Below are 19,701 nucleotides of genomic sequence, written 5' to 3'. Positions count from 1 at the left end.
TTATCTGTAGAAAACAGATGAGTTTTGAGGTATAATAAAACACTTTGTTAGAAATAAGTTAAAATGGACTCCTGAGGTTTTCCTCAGGGTCACCATAATAGGATCTTATTTTTGCTCAAGTTTACCGTATTCATTAAAAAATAAATATGAGAGTATAATTATTTAGGAAACCAGTTGTCTAAATTATGAAAAATACAGTATGTAGTCTTCTTGGCAGATTAACAGCAGTTTGTATAAAGAATTAAGGTTAATAACTAAGTAGTAACAAAGTGAAACAGTGATAGTTAAATATAAAACCAGTATTTCCCCAATTATAGAATACTCTTGTGTATTATAGAGAGACAGTGAGTCTACCAAAAAATATTTGGGGCTCATCTTTCTTTGGCTACTTTTCTTTATTATTGGAGAGGATAATGATAGTGTCAGAGGTTATGAAATTGGAGCAGAAGTTGGAAGCTCTGATAGGAAATTTTTTTCAGACATGCACATGCTAGCTGCTCCGTTTGCTAGTCATGTGCCTTTGTGACATGTATCTATTAAGTATTTTTATTACTAATTTTTCATACAAATATTTTAAAAGGTATATTTGTATGCATGTGTATTTTTTATAATTCTCTAACTTTTAAGATACTTTGGGTGGTTCCTCATACAGACCATCAAGAAAGGCTGACATTTCACTGGAGCCTATCTTAGCATTTATCTGTTCTGTTGCATGATTTAGACATGTTGGTTCTGTTGTTAGGACCTAAGGGATTTTGTAGTCCTGTGCTTAGTTGCTCAGTCATGTCTGACTCTTTGCAGCCCCATGGATTGTAGCCTGCCAGGCTTCTCTGTCAATGGGGATTCTCCAGGCAAGAATACTGGAGTTGGTTGCCATGCCCTCCTCCAGGGGATCTTCCCAACCCAGGGATTGAACCCAGATCTACTGCACTACAGGCGGATTCATTAATGTGTGAGCCAGCAGGGAAGCCCTTTGTAGTCCTAGTTATAGAAAATCCAAGGACGATGATAAGTATGTTTTAGAGACTTATTCTTTTAAATGGAGGAATCCCAGTAAGTAGCATCCAGGAACATAGTCGTATGTGTTTGAGTTGATCTGATTGTTCATAACTCTCTTTATCCTGTTTTCCTCATAGACTGAATGAGGAAAGTTACAATCAATCATACCAACATTGATGGTAAGACTGTCTTAAATAACTATTAGATTAGGAGAGGGGGTGTCAGGGAATTGAGTTGTATATGTTGATCTTATGAAAGTGATTGGTGCTCAAGACAGTTTTTAGGCTTTTTCTGTTGAGCTTGGTGAAAACAAACTAATGAAACCCAGAGATGTGGTGGTTGTGGTCTGAGAGAGACTATGACTGCTGCCTTAGGTAGGACAGTGTATTGTGCTTTGTGTTAGAACTTCACTTAGTATGATAACTTTAGGCCCATCCATTTTGTTACAAATGGCATTATTTCTTCTTTTATGGCTGAGTAGTAGTTCATTATATATATGTATATATAACGTGTATAAATACACACACTACAGCCTCTTTATCCATTCCTCTGTCGATGAACATTTAAATTATTTCTATGTCTTGGATACTGTGAATAGTGTTTCTATGAATATAGGCGTGCCTGTATCTTTTTGAATTGCAGTTTTGTCTGGATATATGCCCGGGAGTGGGATTGCTGGATCATATGGCAACTCTATTTTTAGGTTTTTGAGGAACCTCTGTATTGTTTGCCATAGTGGTGGCACCAGTTTCCATTCCCACCAACAGTGTAGGAGGGTTCCCTTTTCTCCACACCCTCTCCAGCATTTGTTGTGTGTAGACTTCTTAATGATGGCCATTCTGACCAATGTGAGGTGGTAATTGTAGTTTTAATTTGCTTCTCTCTGGTAATCAGCCATGTTGAGCATCTTCTCATGTACCTGTCAGGCATCAGCATGTCTTTTTTGGGGAAAATATCTATATTAAGATCTTCTGCCCATATTTTGATTGGTTCCTTTTTTAATTGAATTGTTTGTATGTTTTGAGTATTGGCCCCTTGTCAGTTGCATTGTTTGCAAATATTTTCTGTGTGAAGAGTTTTATGGTAAATAGATGTTCTCCTTTCATTGTCTTTGAAGTAATTGCAGTACTACTATTTCAGTCCTTAGTATTGTAGATTAAATAGTATTGGAGTTGGTTTTCAAATCCAGTTTAACTGACTTTTCTGACTTTTAACTGACTTAACTGACTTTTGAGAGTCCCTTGGACTGCAAGAATATCAAATATCAAACCAGTCAATCCTAAAGGAAATTAGTCCTGAATATTCATTGGAAGGACTAATGCTGAAGCTGAAACTCCAGTGCTTTGGCCCCCTGATGTGAAGAACTGATCATTTGAAAAGACCCTGATGCTGGGAAAGATTGAAGGCAGGAGGAGAAGGGGATGACAGAGGATGAGATGGTTGGATGACATCTCCAACTCAATGGTCATGATTTGAGTAAGCTCCGGGAGTTGGTGATGGACAGGGAAGCGTGGCGTGCTGCAATCCATGGGGTCGCAAAGAGTCGGACGCAACTGAGCGACTGAACTGATTACTCTGTTATGCCTCTCCATCAGGTGTTTTGGAAACACATAAAGGGGGAAAAGGGGGATTAGAGCATGCCTTCTGAATGAAAGACCCTAGAAAAGAAAACTTTGGCTGAGTCATATAGTGCTTTTTTCATTACACTGTATTAGTTACAGTGTTTACACAGTGTCAGCCTTGGCTTTTCAGTGTTCTCATAGGTGTTGATGGTAGACATGAAAACCCAATTGCCTAGTCGCACTTCTGGATATGGTATTAGTTACTGTTGTTAATTCCAAGTCATATGATCAGTCCTATCATTTTATTTTACTCTTTGTTGTTTCTCTGTGAGGTGAGCATCTCCCTTGTCAATTTGAAGTATTTCTTTGTTATAGAGCATAAGTTTTGACCTCGTACAATAAGCTGTTGATGGCACTCCCTGACCCTCTGTGATGACTAGAATATTTTGGGACTTGACTAGGGCTGTGGACCAACTACATTTTCAAAATTGTAGTTTAGTGTAACTTGACTTTTGAGATACAAATTAAAACTAGAAACACATGGTATAGAAGTTATTATGCATTATTATAGTATATATCTGGAATTTGATATCTGGTAGTGGAAATTGCACTCAAATTTCTCATTTGCAAAATGACATACAGAATACTGTTTTTATTAATAGATTTACTTTGAGAACTCAAGATAATTTTCACAGGAAGTGAAAATTTAGCACTGTGGTGCCTTATCCCAAGAGATTGGCAAATGGGTGGAAAATAGGTTCAAATATTCAGAATATTAGTATTCTCCTTCCCAAACACAAAATTGTTTCATATTCACTGTTGCTGGTCTTTTTTTTTAAGTTTCTCACCTTAACTATTTTAAAATGAAATGACTCTGAAGTCGAACTGTGTATTGATGTTATTTGGCAAAAGTTAATATATAGAAAATATTTCCATCATAATGTTTGCTATGGTTACATAGTTATGATTTTATTTTGGTTTATTACTGGGGAGTTAAATCTTAAAACCATAGAAATAAATTCTAAACCAGATGGGTAAATCCTGGTGATTACTTTTGCTTGGGTCAGGGTTTAGTGCTCAGCCACAGTCAGGTGAATAGGCCCTGATTTGGGTACGTGGGTGATTGGATGGTAATAGGAATACATATCTTTTGCCAGCACTTTCGGAGAAGGCAATGGCAAGCCACTCCAGTACTCTTGCCTAGAAAATCCCATGGATGGAGGAGCCTGGTAGGCTGCAGTCCGTGGGGTCGCTAGGGGTCGGACACAACTGAGCGACTTCACTTTCACTTTTCCCTTTCACACATTGGAGAAGGAAATGGCAACCCACTCCAGTGTTCTTGCCTGGAGAATCCCAGGGACGGGGGAGCCTGGTGGGCTTCCGTCTATGGGGTCACACAGAGTCGGACACGACTGAAGTGACTTAGCAGCAGCAGCAGCAGCCAGCACTTTGCTTGCTACCTGTACACATATGGTTTCTTGTTTGCAGATTGGTTATCCTCTTTCATACTGCAATTAAACATTAAGCATTTTTCATTATGGAAAACTTCAAACGTTCATACAGGAGAGAATGGTATAATGAATACCCTTTGCTCTGCCCAGTGTACTCATCAAGCTTCAGCAGTTATTAATGTTTTGACATTCTGGTTTCATCTGTCTCCTACTCTTCTGTTGTTACTGGAATATTTTAAAGCACCCCAGATAGTCTATCATTTCATACTTACAGAAGTAAGGGAGGCTTTAAAAATAACCACAATATCATTGTCATATCTAGTGCATGCATACATTCTAAGTTGCTTCAGTCATGTCCAACTCTTTGCGACTCCATGGACTGTAGCCCGCCAGGCTCCTCTCTGTCCATGGGGATTCTCCAGGCAATAATCCTGGAGTGGGTGGCCATGTCATTCTCCAGGCATATCTAGTGCAACTGGCAGTTAACTATTTAATGTTATAATGTCTAATTTAGTATACTGTCCCTGCTTATTTTTTTAAAAAAATATCAGGATCTAAGTAATCATGTGATTCCTAGATTTCAAATCTCAATCTGTGATAGTTTCCTTATATGTTTGCTACATTTTTTTGAAGGCTTGTAGTTATATCAGGTTTTCACCCCACCTCCTTCCTGCTAGTACTTTTTCAGTTACATATTGTATCATGTTGTCTGCAGGTAGGGGAGGGCAGATATCTGGTTGTTTTAATTTTAGTGATGTCAAAATTAATCATCAGATTCTAGTGTAGTTGGCTTGATCCATTTGTTACAAAAATTCCTCATCAACCTTTCATCTGCTAGGTTTTGCTGACATTGATGATTATTGCATTTATTAGCTAGAATTCTCCTATAAAGAACAGCTATTACTCACCATCTGTTTGATTGCCCTGAAACACAGACATGTGATCATCAAGACTCTACTTTGAACACTTTTGTTACTCTTTATTTCCTGATGCAGTCCCTTCTGTTGCTAGGCAGATACATTTACTATTACACTAAATCAAAATATGTTTCTCTGAAACTTTTTACTCTTTTTCTCCCAGTTCTGTGTAATAGCTAATAAATATTTGACTTAAAGAGCAAGGGCTCTGCGGTCAAACAGCCTGAATATTTGGCTCTGCCACGTAACTAGCTATAACACGTTTCTTCATTTGTGAAAATGGGAACGCAAATATGTAGTATACCCTTCTTAGGTTTGAGGATCAGATGAACTAGTTGTACGTAAAGCATTTGATGAGATAACTGGAAAAATGGAAAATATTCTATTAGCTACTTATAATGGTGCTGGCAGTCTAATTGGCTGTAAGACAGTAGTATACATAAAGGTGGTCCAGTTACTAAGAACTTAGCCTTCAGCTCTTTCTGTTGTGATTCATTGGCTAGTACTAAAAATGAATTTCAGCATTTATGCATAATGTCTTTTGAAGGTTATTTGGTATGGGGTCGTACAGAGTCGGACATGACGGAAGCGACTTAGCAGCAGCAGCATACCTTCTCCCACAATTTGCTAATGAGGAAAATAAAACAGGTAATTTAAGAGATTTAACTCAAAACAGAGAAAAATGTAGTGAAACTCATTTGTATATAATAAGCCCTAAAATGTTCAAATTAGATTCCCCATTCTGCCCAGTTACGGGTTTTGGAAAACAGATTACCTTAACAGGAGAACATAATTCCGTTCATGCAGGTGTTGCTGGAGTCTAATTTGGAAGACCAATTTAGAAACATTTCAGGTATACAGACTATTGTTAACATTTGGGATGATATTCTTAGCTTTCCTCACTGACTGGAAACTCTTCAGTGATACATTGGAGAGCAACTGTGTTTACAAAGTGATTTCTTGTTTAAAGAAGATGACTTTACTATCTATATAGACACTCCACATTAAAATAAAGTTTCAACTATTGGGGGATATGAGTAATTGATGAATATGACATGGGAGAGAGAAATACTGTTTTGACCTATGTTTATTTATATAACAAGAGATAGCTTTGAAAAGATGTCATACTGTGAGAATATTCCTGCTGTAATTTTAATAACATTTAAAAAATAACATTTAATCTGTATACATGAAACTCTTTACCAGTCAAAACTCTGTGTTAGAGATACTATGCTAGTTGAAGATGTAGACTTTAGGACAAATGAGAAATAGTGCTTATATTTATCAAGTCCGTTGGCACTAGTTCAGGTTAGTATATTCATTCCAAACTGCTTTGCCTAAAGTTTCCAGGCCTTTGATAAAAAGCAGTGGTATTCTTGGCTGTTTTTTTGTCCACATAAATCACATATATTTCTCATCAGTGTTTTTATTCATTTGTCCTCATGAGTTCCATTTATTGGATGAGAGGATGGCAAATGTTATAATTTATGACTTGTATGGCTTGTTTTTTCTACAGGTCAGTTTTGAGGTATTGGCCTCTTTTCCTTTGAGAATTGCTTAAAATGGGCTTCCCTTGTGGCTCAGCTGGTAAAGAATCTGCCTGTAATGCGGGAGACCTGGGTTCGATCCCTGGGTTCGATCCCTGGGTTGGGAAGATCCCCTAGAGAAGGGAAAGGCTACCCACTCCAGTATTCTGGCCTGAAGAATTCCTTGAGCTGTATAGTCTATGAGGTCACAAAGAGTCGGACACGACTGAGCGACTTTCACTTTCACTAAAATGAGAAAGCTAAAACCTGATATTATTGCTAAGAAATTTCTTTGATTCAAAAAGTAATGAGAATTTATGCTAGGAGTGGGACTGGCAAACCCAAGGAGATTATACAGTAAGGACAAGATGTTTTTGATACCTTTGTCTCTTTGTAATTTACACTGTTTTGAGGAAAACAGGCACAGTAAATGCAAGTCAAGGCTGTTTATGTGATTGTCATTCTGCAGAGTTTATGATGTAGGAGGAGGGCGGCTGGAGCGGTGAAATTTTGCTTCTTTCCTAATATTGGAGATTATCCCTTAGTACTTGAGAAGGATTCCTTGCCAGTATTTCCCATGGCTCTTACTTGGGCCTTGGTGTGTGTAGCAAACCAGTTTTCTCCTGGAGAGCTCAGAGTACTACTTGCAGTCAGCCTCTGGGCTCAGATGTCATGAGCAATGTTGTGAAACGCCAGCCTTCCGTTTTGTCAGTTGTCTTCCTTCCTCTTGTTATCAGCCAGTTCTCCTCTCCTTTCTCTTGCGTTTTCCTCTCTTCACAGTACTACCTCTGCAATTTTATACTCTGTTTATTTTAGAGTCGAGTTCAATGCCTACCTGAATTTGAATTTAGAAAGATTTCAGGTAGTGTTTTTCCAGCTGAGGCTCTAGAATCCCCAAGAGTCCATGAGTCTCTTTTAAAAAAAAAAATTCTTAAAGGATGGAGGATTCTGTGAGGATATTTAATCGTTTTTCACATTTTATTATCTTATGTTGAAAAATAATTTTTTGAAATAATTTCAGGCTTATGGAATGATTTCAAAAGGAATAGGGATTTCTTATATAACATTCATCTAGATCCCCCAAATGTATATAGCACAGGGCACTCTGCACAGTGTTATGTGCCAGCCTGGATGGGAGGGGGTTTTAGGGGAGAATGGATATGTGTATATGAATGGCTGAGTCCCTTCACTGTTCACCTGAAACTGCCACACATTGTTAATTGGCTATACCCCAATACAAAATGTTTTCAGTGTTTTAAAAAAAGAAAAGCAAAAAAATCCCTACTGCACTGAATGAAAATTTAATACAGATTCACATGTAATAGAAAAGAAAAAAAAAGAAAAAGAGGCCCATATATCACTCAGATATGAGAAACACCAGCTTTACGTATTTGAGGAATATTTGAGTTTTAGTAAGAAAGCATTAAAGATTAGGAAGGAGTGACTCTTTAAAGCCTTTTCTTATTAAAATCAAGATAAAATGCTGTATCTGATATATGGTTCAGGAAATTCAATAAACTGAAATCCTGGATTGAGACCTTCTAGGGCCTCACTTTTGTAACCTTATATCTAGGGCAAGAATTGTGTCTGATCTTAGGTAAGTTCTTATCCAGATTTTTCTTAAATGTTTCTGATGACAAGGAAACTTAAGTACCCAGTACAGAGGCACATTCCAGTTGCAGCTACCTCATAAATTTTGTTTTCATAAAGCAGTAAGAAAGACTAACAACTCAGTAGGTAATCAGTGGCAAAGGAGCTGAAAAAAGCACTTCCCAGAAAAAAGAAAAAATGCCAATGACTTAGAGATATCTGTTAGGCTGGTAGAACTACAACTGAAGCTATATCTAAGTACGTTGATGTGTAATTATATCCAGGGCTTTCAGCCCAGAAAAGGTAGAGAGGTATAATTTCCATTTGTGTATGTCTTTTCTCCTTTAAAAGCAATGTATATGCCCATAAAAGCACACACTTTTTGGATGGATATGCAAAAGATAACAATAGTCGCCACTAGGTAGATTTAATTTTAGTTGTATATCTTTTTGTAAATTTTATGTTTTTCCCTGTGTGCATGTATTTTTCAAATAAAGAAAACATGTTCTAACTTAAAATGAGGTAAAGTCTGTCGTTCTGTACTTTTGTTGGTGATGCTGGGAAAGGTTGGGGGCGGGAGGAGAAGGGGACGACAGAGAAGGAGATGGCTGGATGGCATCACTGACTCTGTGGACATGAGTTTGAGTGTACTCCGGGAGTTGGTGATGGACAGGGAGGCCTGGCGTGCTGTGATTCATGGGGTCGCGGAGAGTCGGACACGACTGAGCGACTGAACTGAACTGATCCAACTTTTGGAATTGTGCAAAAATAAGGCTATTTTTATCTTCTAAGTTTTCTGATACTTTGAGATAAATCACTATGGTCCTGTAACTTGTCTTTTTCCAGAGTAAATAAAATTATGTCCTTTTAACTATAACCATTTCCTGTGTAAATGGTATCTGAAATACATTTCCTTACTATCTGACTTGTTTATATTTATGAATCTTGTTGATATGGCCGAATCTCTCATTATACGCGTCCTCCCTTTGGAAACTTCCTGTGTTTCCTGAGAAGTTGGTTGATTGGTCGATTTGAATAATCATGTCATTCTTTGGTTCTTTGAGCTTGCTGTGACAAAAACTCTTAATTAAATCTTTTTCCACGTGTGTCCTGTAACCTAACAGAGATTTGTCTTTGTGGTAACATGGATAGTCAAAATTCTTTAAATACAGTTCTTCAGTAAGCTGCAGATCTGCATACTGTACATTTTTGACAGAAAATTGGCTGCATATTCCTCTGGTTTTTCTTCTGTAGTAGCTTTTCCAAAGAAGAAACAAGGCATTCTAGCACGATCTCCTGCTGGAGAGTTAAATGCATGTTTTTACATTATGTTTTTATGTTTTATGGTGAGGGCACAGGAGACTCAGTAGTACCTGTGACTTCTTACCCCTCTTCTATCAACTTTCCTTCAGACTTTCCTGTTCTTTGCTCTTGACAGTATATTATTTACCAAAGCAAGTGTTCCTCTATTAAAAACATTTGTGGCTGATTCCTGCTATTAATTATGGCCTAACAATTTCATTAATGTTTTTAAAAAGATCTTTTAGGAACAGTTCTTTGCATTCCTATCCTTCCACTAAACTAAGTTGCTTATCTTCCTCTTTGCTGTTACACTTGTGCATACTTCTATCCTTGTATTTATTTGCTCCGTTATGTTGGAATTACTTTTATAACGATTATATTTTATGTTTACAGAAAACCATAAGAGCTTCTTGGGGGGAAGGACTCTGCTTTAACCACCTTTTCTCTCCATCACCTAGCACAGTGCATAACACTATCTTCACTGAATATTTGCTATGCTAAATGTAACTAAGGCAAAAGGGACAGATAGCCCATATAGAATATACCTGGAGGTTGTATGTATCCTAAGCTTTTAATAAAAAGACAACTTACATTTCATTCCATTTTAAGTATTTATGATTTCTTTTTTATTCTTTTGCATGCTTTCTTGGCTGGATGACAATAGAGAAGAAGAAAATGAGGTAAGTATAATTTAATTAGGTATTGAGTGATTATGAGATTGAAAACATTCAAAATTTAGCTATCATTTGAATATGAAATGAAGTAATAGTTTTTGCTTAATTTTGTTTTTGGATCTATAATAATTCATTCCAGTGAGGGATGCTGTATATTTCATGAAAATGGTTTTTAAACTTTCGAGCTTCAACAGCTTTTGTCAAGGTAAAGGAAGCTGGCAACTTAAGACAATTTTTACTGTTTTTATGCATTGAGCTTCCGTGTAAGATTTAATTTGAAAAGTGAATTCTCTTTCTTAAGAAGTATTTGAAGACCACTGCTCTGTGATAATGCATGTAAAAATGTTTACTTTCCCATTTGAATGGTTACTGTTTAATTTTTGAAAACTGATTTCAGATTTTTACCATGTTGAAGTGGAAAACTGTTCCCTTAAATAGCCAGAATTGATTAAAGAACATCAATTAGAAAAATGTTATAGATGGCAAGTGTACTATCTTTAATTTAGACTTTAGTTTGTTGCTGTAAACTTTTCTGATGTTCAGTCTACAACCGAGGTTAAGCCTTTAACTTCTGAAGCCCACCAGTTCCTTTGGTGGTTTGGCAAATAATGAAGGGTAAAGTCTTCTTAGATATATACTTTGTAGTTGCTGCTTATAGTAGGAAAAGACTATAAGTCAGCTTGGCCTGGGTATGTATGGGGCCTAGCAGATGTAGTGGTAATGTGCCAGGACAGTAATTTCCAGGAAGGCAGAAAGGCCTGGTTCGAATTTGGTTTGGTTACCTCATCTGTAAAATGAGTGAGGTGGGAAACTGCTTTGTACCAGCGGTTCCCCACATCTAGGAAGTCCCTCAGAATTGCCTGAGATGCTGTTTTCAAAAAACACAACAAACTTCTTGTTCACTTTAGAGCTATTGAATTGATATTTCCTGGAGTTTTGTCGCAGATCTATATTTCTACCAAGTACCCAAGCGACTCTTTTTTATATATATCTGTTTATTTGTTTGGCTGCTCTGGGTTTTAGCTGCGGCACATAGGATCCTTAGTAGAAGCATGTGAACTCTTAGTTGTGGCATGTGGGATCTCGTTTCCTGATCAGGCATGGGACCCAGGCCACCTGCACTGAGAGTGTTCAGCCCTAGCCACTGGACCACCAGGGAAATCCCCTCAAGTAGTCCCTTCAAGTGATGATTCTGTGTGATGCCAGAAGACCACTAGTTGTAATGACTTAGAATGTTTCTTACAGGATAGGGACAAGAACAAAGTGTTTTCATTATGGAGATGTTATCTATGCTGTCTATCCACATGTCCTCTTACAGTGTATGTTGAAATACACATCAGATTATTTTTAAAATTCTGCTTAGAAAATAGTTCTAAAACTGTAAAATCCTTTAAGAGACAATAAGAGTAGAAAAATATGGATAATTGTTGAAACTGGGGATGGGTACTTAGAGGTTTATTAAACTATTTTACCTTTGGGTATATTTAAAATTTTCCATAATAAACAGGATTTTTTTAATGCTTTTATAGCTTAATGAAATTCATGCTGTTTTTGTCATTAAAAAGGACTTTTCATTTCTCTGACATTTTAAACTGTGATGCTAGCCATTTAAAAGTAACTTTATTGTAGTAGTAACTGCTCTTTTTGTTCATTCATAGGCAAAGATTGAAAATGTGCCGAAAACAGGTTTCATCAAAGGACCAATGTTCAAAGGTGTTGCTTCTAGTCGGTTTTTGCCCAAAGGCACCAAGACAAAAGTTAATTTGGAGGAACAGGGACGACAGAAGGTGTCATTCAGCTTCAGCCTTACAAAGAAAACTTTACAGAACAGATTTCTGACTGCACTTGGCAATGAAAAGCAAAATGATAGTCCAAATTCCCCAGTTGTACCTCTTCAAGTAGACTCGACCCCTAAAGTTAAGACGGACATTGGCGATACATTATCTACTACAGAAGAATCTTCGCCACCAAAATCAAGGGTAGAATTGGGCAAAATCCATTTTAAGAAACATCTGCTTCATGTAACATCCAGGCCACTGCTAACTGCTACCACAGCAGTGGCATCTCCATCTCCTACCATGGCACCATTACCAGCAGTCATAGCAGAATCAACAACTGTAGACTCGCCACCCTCATCTCCACCTCCACCACCTCCACCTCCCCAAGCCACAACACCCTCATCACCAGCACCAGTAACAGAGCCAGTGGCCTTGCCACACACACCAGTTACAGTTCTGATGACAGCACCTGTAGATGTAGCTGCTAGAGCCTTGAAGGAGCCACCAGTAACAATTGTACCAGAATCGTCAGAAGTGGACACTAAGCAGGACCCTGTATCTAATAGTTCAGAAGAACACATAACTCACAATTTGAATGAGCAAGCAGATATTCCTTCACAGAAAGAAGATTCCCATATTGGGAAGGAAGAAGAAACTCCAGATAGTTCCAAGAGTAGTCTGGGCTCTAAAAAAACAGGTTCTAAGAAGAAATCCTCACAATCTGAAGGCACCTTTCTTGGTTCAGAATCTGATGAAGATTCTGTACGGACTTCCTCAAGTCAAAGATCGCATGATTTAAAATTTTCAGCAAACATTGACAGAGAAAGAGATTCAAAAAAGAGCTTAGCAACTTTAAAAAGTGAGGATTTAGGAAAATCTTCACGATCTAAAACAGAGAGAGATGATAAATATTTTAGCTACTCAAAACTTGAAAGAGATACTCGGTATATATCTTCTCGCTGTAGAGAGAGAGAGCGAAGGAGAAGCAGATCTCGGTCTAGATCTGACAGAGGCTCTAGAACTAGTTTATCTTATTCTCGGTCAGAACGATCCCATTATTATGACTCTGATCGTCGCTACCATAGGAGTTCCCCCTATCGAGAAAGGACTCGCTATTCTCGGGCATATACAGATAGCAGGGCGAGAGAGAGTTCTGACTCAGAAGATGAGTATAAGAAGACATACTCAAGGCGCACCTCATCTCATTCTTCCTCTTACAGAGACCTAAGGACATCATCATCCTATTCTAAATCTGACCGAGACTGTAAAACTGAGTCCTCTTACTTAGAGATTGAGAAAAGAGGAAAGTATTCTTCCAAATTAGAAAGAGAATCCAAAAGGACTTCAGAAAATGAAGCAATGAAAAGATGCTGTTCTCCCCCCAATGAACTCGGATTCCGACGGGGGTCATCATATTCCAAGCATGATAACAATGCTTCCCGTTACAAATCTGCCCCTTCAAAACCTGTATCCAAGTCTGATAAATTTAAAAATTCTTTCTGTTGTACAGAATTGAATGAGGAAACCAAACAGTCTCATTCTTTTAGTTTACAGACTCCTTGTTCAAAAGGTAGTGAATTAAGAGTGATTAGTAAAATTCCTGAGAGAGAGAAGACTCCGTCTCCATCTCCATCAAATCGATTAAATGATTCACCTACTTTTAAAAAGCTAGATGGATCGCCTGTTTTTAAGTCTGAATTTATAGGACATGATAGCCATGATAGTATTAAGGAAGTAGATTCTTTATGTAAAGTGAAGAATGATCAATTAAGAAGTTATTGTCCCACAGAATTAAATATAAATGGATCTCCAGGGGCAGAATCTGATTTGGCAGCATTTTGCACTTCTAAACATGACACTGTTTTGATGTCTTCTGATGATAGTGTGACTGGATCAGAGGTATCCCCCTCGGTCAAAACATGCATGCTTTCATCAAATGGATTTCAAAATATTAGTAGATGTAAAGAAAAAGACTTGGATGATACTTGCATGAAGCATAGTAAGTCAGAAAGCCCATTTAGAGAAACAGAACCTCTGGTGTCACCACACCAAGATCAGCTCATATCTTTGCCAGTTATGACTATAGATTATTCCAAAACAGTTGTTAAAGAACCAGTTGAGATGAGAGTTTCTTGCTGTAAAACCAAAGATTCAGATATATACTGTACTTCAAATGACAACCACCCTTCTTCATGTCATTCCGGAGCTGAAAATACTGAGCCGTTAGTAACGAAGATGTCTTCAAATAGCTTTATGAATGTGCATTTGAAATCAAAAACAGTTATATGTGATAATGGAAATCTAACCGATCAGCAGTCAAAATTTACATGTGGAGAATATAAGCAGAGTGTTGGTAGTACTAGTTCAGCTTCTGTTAATCATTTTGATGATTTATATCAGACTCCAGGGAGCTCATGTATCACTTCATCTCTTCAGAGTCTTCCCCCAGGAATAAAAGTGAACAGTTTAACTCTCTTGCAACGTGGAGAGAATATATCTCCAGTTTTGGATGCTGTGCTGAAGAGTAAAAACTCAGAGTTTTTAAAGCATGCAGAGAAAGAAACAGTAATAGAAGTAGGTAGTGGCCTTCCTGATTCAGGAAAGGGATTTGCTTCATGGAATAACAGGCATAATAATGGACTGTCTGAGAAGTGTGTGCAGGAGGCTCACGAAGAAGGGAATTCTCTATTGCCTGATAGAAGAGGAAGACCAGAGATCTCTTTAGATGAAGAAGGTGGAAGAGGACATGCACATACTTCTGATGACTCAGAAGTTGTATTTTCTTCTTGTGATTTGAATTTAACTATGGAGGACAGTGATGGTGTAACATATACCTTAAAATGTGACAGTAGTGGTCATGCCTCAGAGATTGTATCTACTGTCCATGAAGATTATTCTGGTTCTTCCGAAAGTTCAAGTGATGAGAGTGACTCAGAGGATACAGATTCTGATGACAGCAGTGCTCCAAGAAACCGTCTTCAGTCTGTTGTGGTCGTCCCAAAGAACTCTACTTTGACCATGGAAGAAACTAGTCCTTGTTCTTCTCGGAGCAGTCAGAGTTACAGACACTATTCTGATCACTGGGAAGATGAGAGATTGGAGCCAAGGAGACACTCATATGAGGAAAAATTTGAGAGTATAACAAGTAAAGCCTGTCCTCAAACTGAGAAGTTCTTCTTTCATAAAGCAGCAGAGAAAAATTCAGAAATTTCTTTTATACAGCCCAGCCGAAAACAGATAGATAATCACCTGCCTGAAATTGCTCATCCTCAGAGTGATGGGGTTGATAGTACAAGTCATCCAGACATAAAATCCGACCCTCTAGGTCATTCAAATTCTGAGGAAACAGTGAAAGCTAAAATAGCTTCTCAGCAGCAAGAAGAGCTACCAGTTTATTCTTCTGATGATTTTGAAGATGTCTCAAATAAGTCTCGGCAACAGACTACTTTTCCTAACAGGCCAGATAGTCGACTGGGAAAAACAGACTCAAGTTTTTCTTCTTGTGAGATCTCCCGAGTGGATGGCTTCCGTTCATCAGAGGAGCTCAGAAACCTAGGGTGGGACTTCTCTCAAGAAAAGCCTACCACCACATATCAGCAACCTGACAGCAGCTATGGAGCCTGTGGTGGACACAAGTATCAGCAAAGTGCAGAACAGTATAGCGGGGCACGCAGTTACTGGCAAGGCAACGGCTACTGGGATCCAAGATCAGCAAGTAGGCCGCCAGGAGCTGGGGTTGTATATGATCGAATTCAAGGGCAGGTACCAGATTCCTTAACAGATGACCGAGAAGAGGAGGAGAATTGGGATCAACGTGGAGGATCTCACTTTTCAAGTCAGTCCAGTAAATTTTTTCTGTCCCTTCAGAAGGACAAGGGTTCAGTGCAAGCACCTGAAATAAGCAGCAATTCCATTAAGGACTCTTTGGTTGTGAATGAGAAGAAAGATCTGAAAAATTTAGACAGAAATGATATGAAAGATAGAGGGCCTCTTAAAAAAAGAAGACAGGAATTGGAGAGTGATTCTGAAAGTGATGGTGAGCTTCAGGAGAGAAAGAAAGTTCGAGTGGAGATAGAGCAGGGAGAGACAGCAGTGCCTCTCGGCTCAGCGCTGGTTGGGCCTTCCTGTGTCATGGAGGACTTCAGGGACCCCCAGCGGTGGAAAGAATATGCCAAGCAAGGGAAGATGCCTTGTTACTTTGATCTAATTGAAGAAAATGTTTATTTAACAGAAAGGTAAGCCAAATTAATACTTGTCTGAGAAGTTTTAAACTCTTTTTGTTGGAAAAAACTTAGCTTTCGAAAGTTAATGTATGAGCTCAATTGCATGAAATATAGTTGTGTGATAAAATGTAAATTAAAAAATCTAAAAAGTATATTTGCCTATTTAGCTTTGGTGGTGTTAGAGTCCCTCCCTCATTTTTTTTCCCCTCTCAGGAAGGGGATGTCTTCTTTTTTTCCCCTCCCTTTACCTCTTTGGTTCTAGAAGTAAATTAAAACCAAAGTATATAAAGCAGGTCAGTTTTTCTTAAATTTTTCTTTTTACATGTGAACCTGGAATAGAAAGTGGAACAAAACTCCAGCAAAATAGTCTGCTCTTAGAGAAGAAGAAAGTTATGTTGAATTTTTTTTTCTTCATTGTGAGGATTTTTTAAAAATATCTTTAGGTACTTTACAAGCTAGAACTAGATTGAAACACAATGTTCTTTTGTCATGTTTTAAAATCTGATGCTAATAGATTAAACTTGGCAATAAGATAACGAGTTTTTAGGAAATAAATGGTAAAAATCCCTCACATGAAATAAGGTGTAATGAGAATAGGCTAATGAAAACATAATGCTCTAGAGCAGAGCTTCTTGGTCAGCTTTCTTTCACCTCTTTCTGACAGTCTTAATTTTCTCGATGTAAATATATGTTGAATATGTGTTTAAAAAGTTTATAGTCTCCTAATCACCTACCTCCTTTTGGAAATTTCTCCTCTAGTTGAGAATCAACTTAGCCATCATCCCTTTAAGCATTCAGAATTTTTTAAAATGAAGACATTTTCCACTGTGGAAAAGGTAAAAGACTTCATCTTAACGTTAGACCCATCAGAAGTTTTTCCTATTTAAAAAAAAACCCACTTTTTTTTTTGAAGGATGAAAAGAGCCTCTTATAGTAACATTCATTTGTATCTAGTTGTAAATTAGGTTTGACTTCAAAATATTGACTATTTTAAGTAGTACTCCTTAGGTATTTTGTGAGTAGAATCATGCAGCTTACATGATCTTTGTACAGGAATAGAAATAAAATTAACCCAACTCTGGATTTTATTTAGCAGTGAGTTTCAGATACATATAAGACTATGCACAATAAATTTGGTTGGTGCAAGGCATTTGAGGGCCTTTTGGAGGGGGAAGCATTTATATATATACAACATTTTAAATCCAGGAGAAGGGCATGGCAACCCACTCCAATATTCTTGCCTGGATAATCCCTTGGACAGATGAGTCCGGCAGGCCACAGTCCCTAGGGTTGCAAAGAGTTGGACACAACTAAAGCAACTTAGCACATATGCAGCATTTTAAAGTGCTTGACATATGCTGGGCATTTGTAGAAGCCACTGAGAAGACAAGTTACTGTCAAGTATGAGCATTCTTATGTCTAGTGAAAATAGGCTTAACCTGAAAGAAATCTGGGCTCATTAGTCCTTATCTGGCCTTCTGGAGCAATACAAAATAAAGCTACTGCTTTTGAATATAGCTGTTAAGTACTTACAAGAAGGTATTTTGTTTATCTTTAGTCATCTTTCTTCAGGCAAAGTATATTCTTAACGTGTATTAATGAATTATATCTTTAATTGATCCAGATGAATCATTCTTATTATTGCAACTTGGTGAAAACTCTCAGACCCTGGTTGCTGCTGGTTAGGTACTTTCTAAAACTGGGACTGTAGAAGAACTAATGTTGAAGGTGAAAGCAGATTAGTTAGGAGATTAAGACAGTCTCCTAGAGCAGCAGCTGTGCTCTTCACTTGTCTGTTAGTTGAAGAGTAAGTCATGGTTCCCTGATCTTAAGAAGGGGAACTTATTCATCTGTCCTTGAATTTTTTTTAAACAGGATTTAAACAAAAATGATGCTGCTGAAGGAGTCTCTAAAGGGTTTGAGTTAGAGACTTGATTAAAAACTCCTATTTTTGTTTTTGTTTGTTTGTTTTTGTTTTTTAGCAACCCCTTATCTTCCTCAGCCTAGTATCTTAACTATTTGTATAACTATGAGGACTGATTGTGGGTTTTTTTGACCATATGGCAGCATACAGGATCTTAGTTTCCCTACCAGGGGTTGAACCTGTACCCCCTTGCAGTGGAAGCTGAAGTCTTAACCACTGGACCAGAAAGAAGTCCATAAGGACTGATTCTTAAACTTAACTTTAATTAATCAGCTGTGTTATTACCTGATACTCATGCGTTTTCCAATTTTCCTCTGGAGCCAAATATGAGTACTAATTTGAAACTGCTCAGAATTTGAGGCTTGGATGACAAGGACTAGGAAAGAAGGCTGAGTCCAAAATGACAGACTTGAGCTTATCCCATCCTCCCATTTGCCAAAGCTGAGGTTGCCTCTCATCTATTTTGCAACATAGTTCTTAGTGTTTTCAGTCTCATAAATGCTTAGTGGTTCGACATTTTTTCTTTTTAAATGATTGACTTAACCAAAATCATTAAATGGAAAACAAATGAAATTTGGCATTTTTTGACAGTGTATATTGTATCATTGCTAGGACATTTATTTAACCAATTTTAATAAAATTTTACCTAATAGAAAGAAGAATAAATCCCATCGGGATATTAAGCGAATGCAGTGTGAGTGTACACCTCTTTCTAAAGATGAAAGAGCTCAAGGTGAAATAGCATGTGGGGAAGATTGTCTTAATCGTCTTCTCATGATTGAATGGTAAGTAAATTAAAATGCTCTGCTTTTGCCCAGGTATTTTATTAAATGTCTCTATTGAGAAGAATTATTAAGCAGAGTAAAATTTTGACTTTTCCCCTCCTACTTGCTGTTGAGTATTTATGAGCCATGAGATCTCCCGTGTGAAACTGGAGGTGAAAACTCCAGTCTCCAGTTTGTGAGGAGACAGAGTTCCCTCCCATGGTGCGTTAGGTAAACACTGAAAGTGCTCTGTAACGTAGCCCCAGTGCTGACATCACGATAGTAATGTTTACCCAGTCTCCTTTTAGCTCCTGCAAGCTTCATGTCCTGAGAAGTCAGTGTTGGTATTGTTAAATTTTTACTATAAAATGAACTGAAATCCTAACATTTCAGAAGTGCTTAAAGTAAAATGTCTTGTTCTCTTAAGCCTCAATCTCTCTATTTGTAGTCTTTCCAGATAATTTTTATGCCTGTAGCAGCAGAGGTAGATATTTCCTCTTTTTAGCTGTAAAAATGAAATTCTTACTGTATGTACTTTATGAAACTTTGTTCCCCCTCACCTGCCACACACACTTTTAATATGTTTTGGAGACCTAGTCAGAGCTACATATTTTGACCTGCCCAAATCTTTCCTTTGACTATATTGTGTATTCTATTCATAGTTAACGTGTAATAATCTTCTATTGATAGACATTTGGTTCAGTATTTTTCATATAAATAGTAAATATCTTTACATTAAAAAATATGATTTTAAAAAAACAAGCAGAATGAAAATTGTATCATTTTTAACCATCGAAAGATTATTAAGGTGCTTTATAGTATAGGTGGGCTTCCTGGGTGGTGCTAGTGATAAAGAATCCACCTGCCGGTGCTGGAGATGCAAGAGATGCAGGTTGCATCCCTGGGTCAGGAAAACCCTTGAAAGTAGGAAATGGCAACTCGCTTTAGTATTCCTGCCTGGAAAATTCCATGAGCAGAGGAGCCCGTCAGC

The 19,701-nt window shown here is 37.7% G+C and overlaps 1 protein-coding gene across 4 annotated transcripts in view; it reads left to right on the top strand.

Annotated features, from left to right (window-relative positions):
* Positions 1–19,701, top strand: part of SETD2 (SET domain containing 2, histone lysine methyltransferase) — a 76,896-nt gene that overhangs the window by 10,711 nt on the left and 46,484 nt on the right. For 3 of the 4 annotated variants that reach the window (XR_008684134.2, XR_008684133.2, XM_055413674.2), the window contains exons 2-4: positions 9,989–10,027; positions 11,680–16,034; positions 18,600–18,731. Coding sequence is in view for 2 of the 4 variants with exons in the window: in XM_055413674.2 (XP_055269649.2) it covers positions 9,989–10,027; positions 11,680–16,034; positions 18,600–18,731 (4,526 nt within the window). In the remaining 2 variants the exon portion in view is untranslated. The remainder of the gene's footprint in view (positions 1–9,988; positions 10,028–11,679; positions 16,035–18,599; positions 18,732–19,701) is intronic. The other variant, XM_055413676.2, reaches the window with a different exon arrangement.

Source organism: Moschus berezovskii, chromosome 24, assembly GCF_049115385.1.
Source record: "Moschus berezovskii isolate FMDL1 chromosome 24, NW_MosBer_1.0, whole genome shotgun sequence".
Classification (NCBI taxonomy): Eukaryota; Metazoa; Chordata; class Mammalia; order Artiodactyla; family Moschidae; genus Moschus; species Moschus berezovskii.
This window is presented reverse-complemented; position numbering and strand designations above follow the sequence as displayed.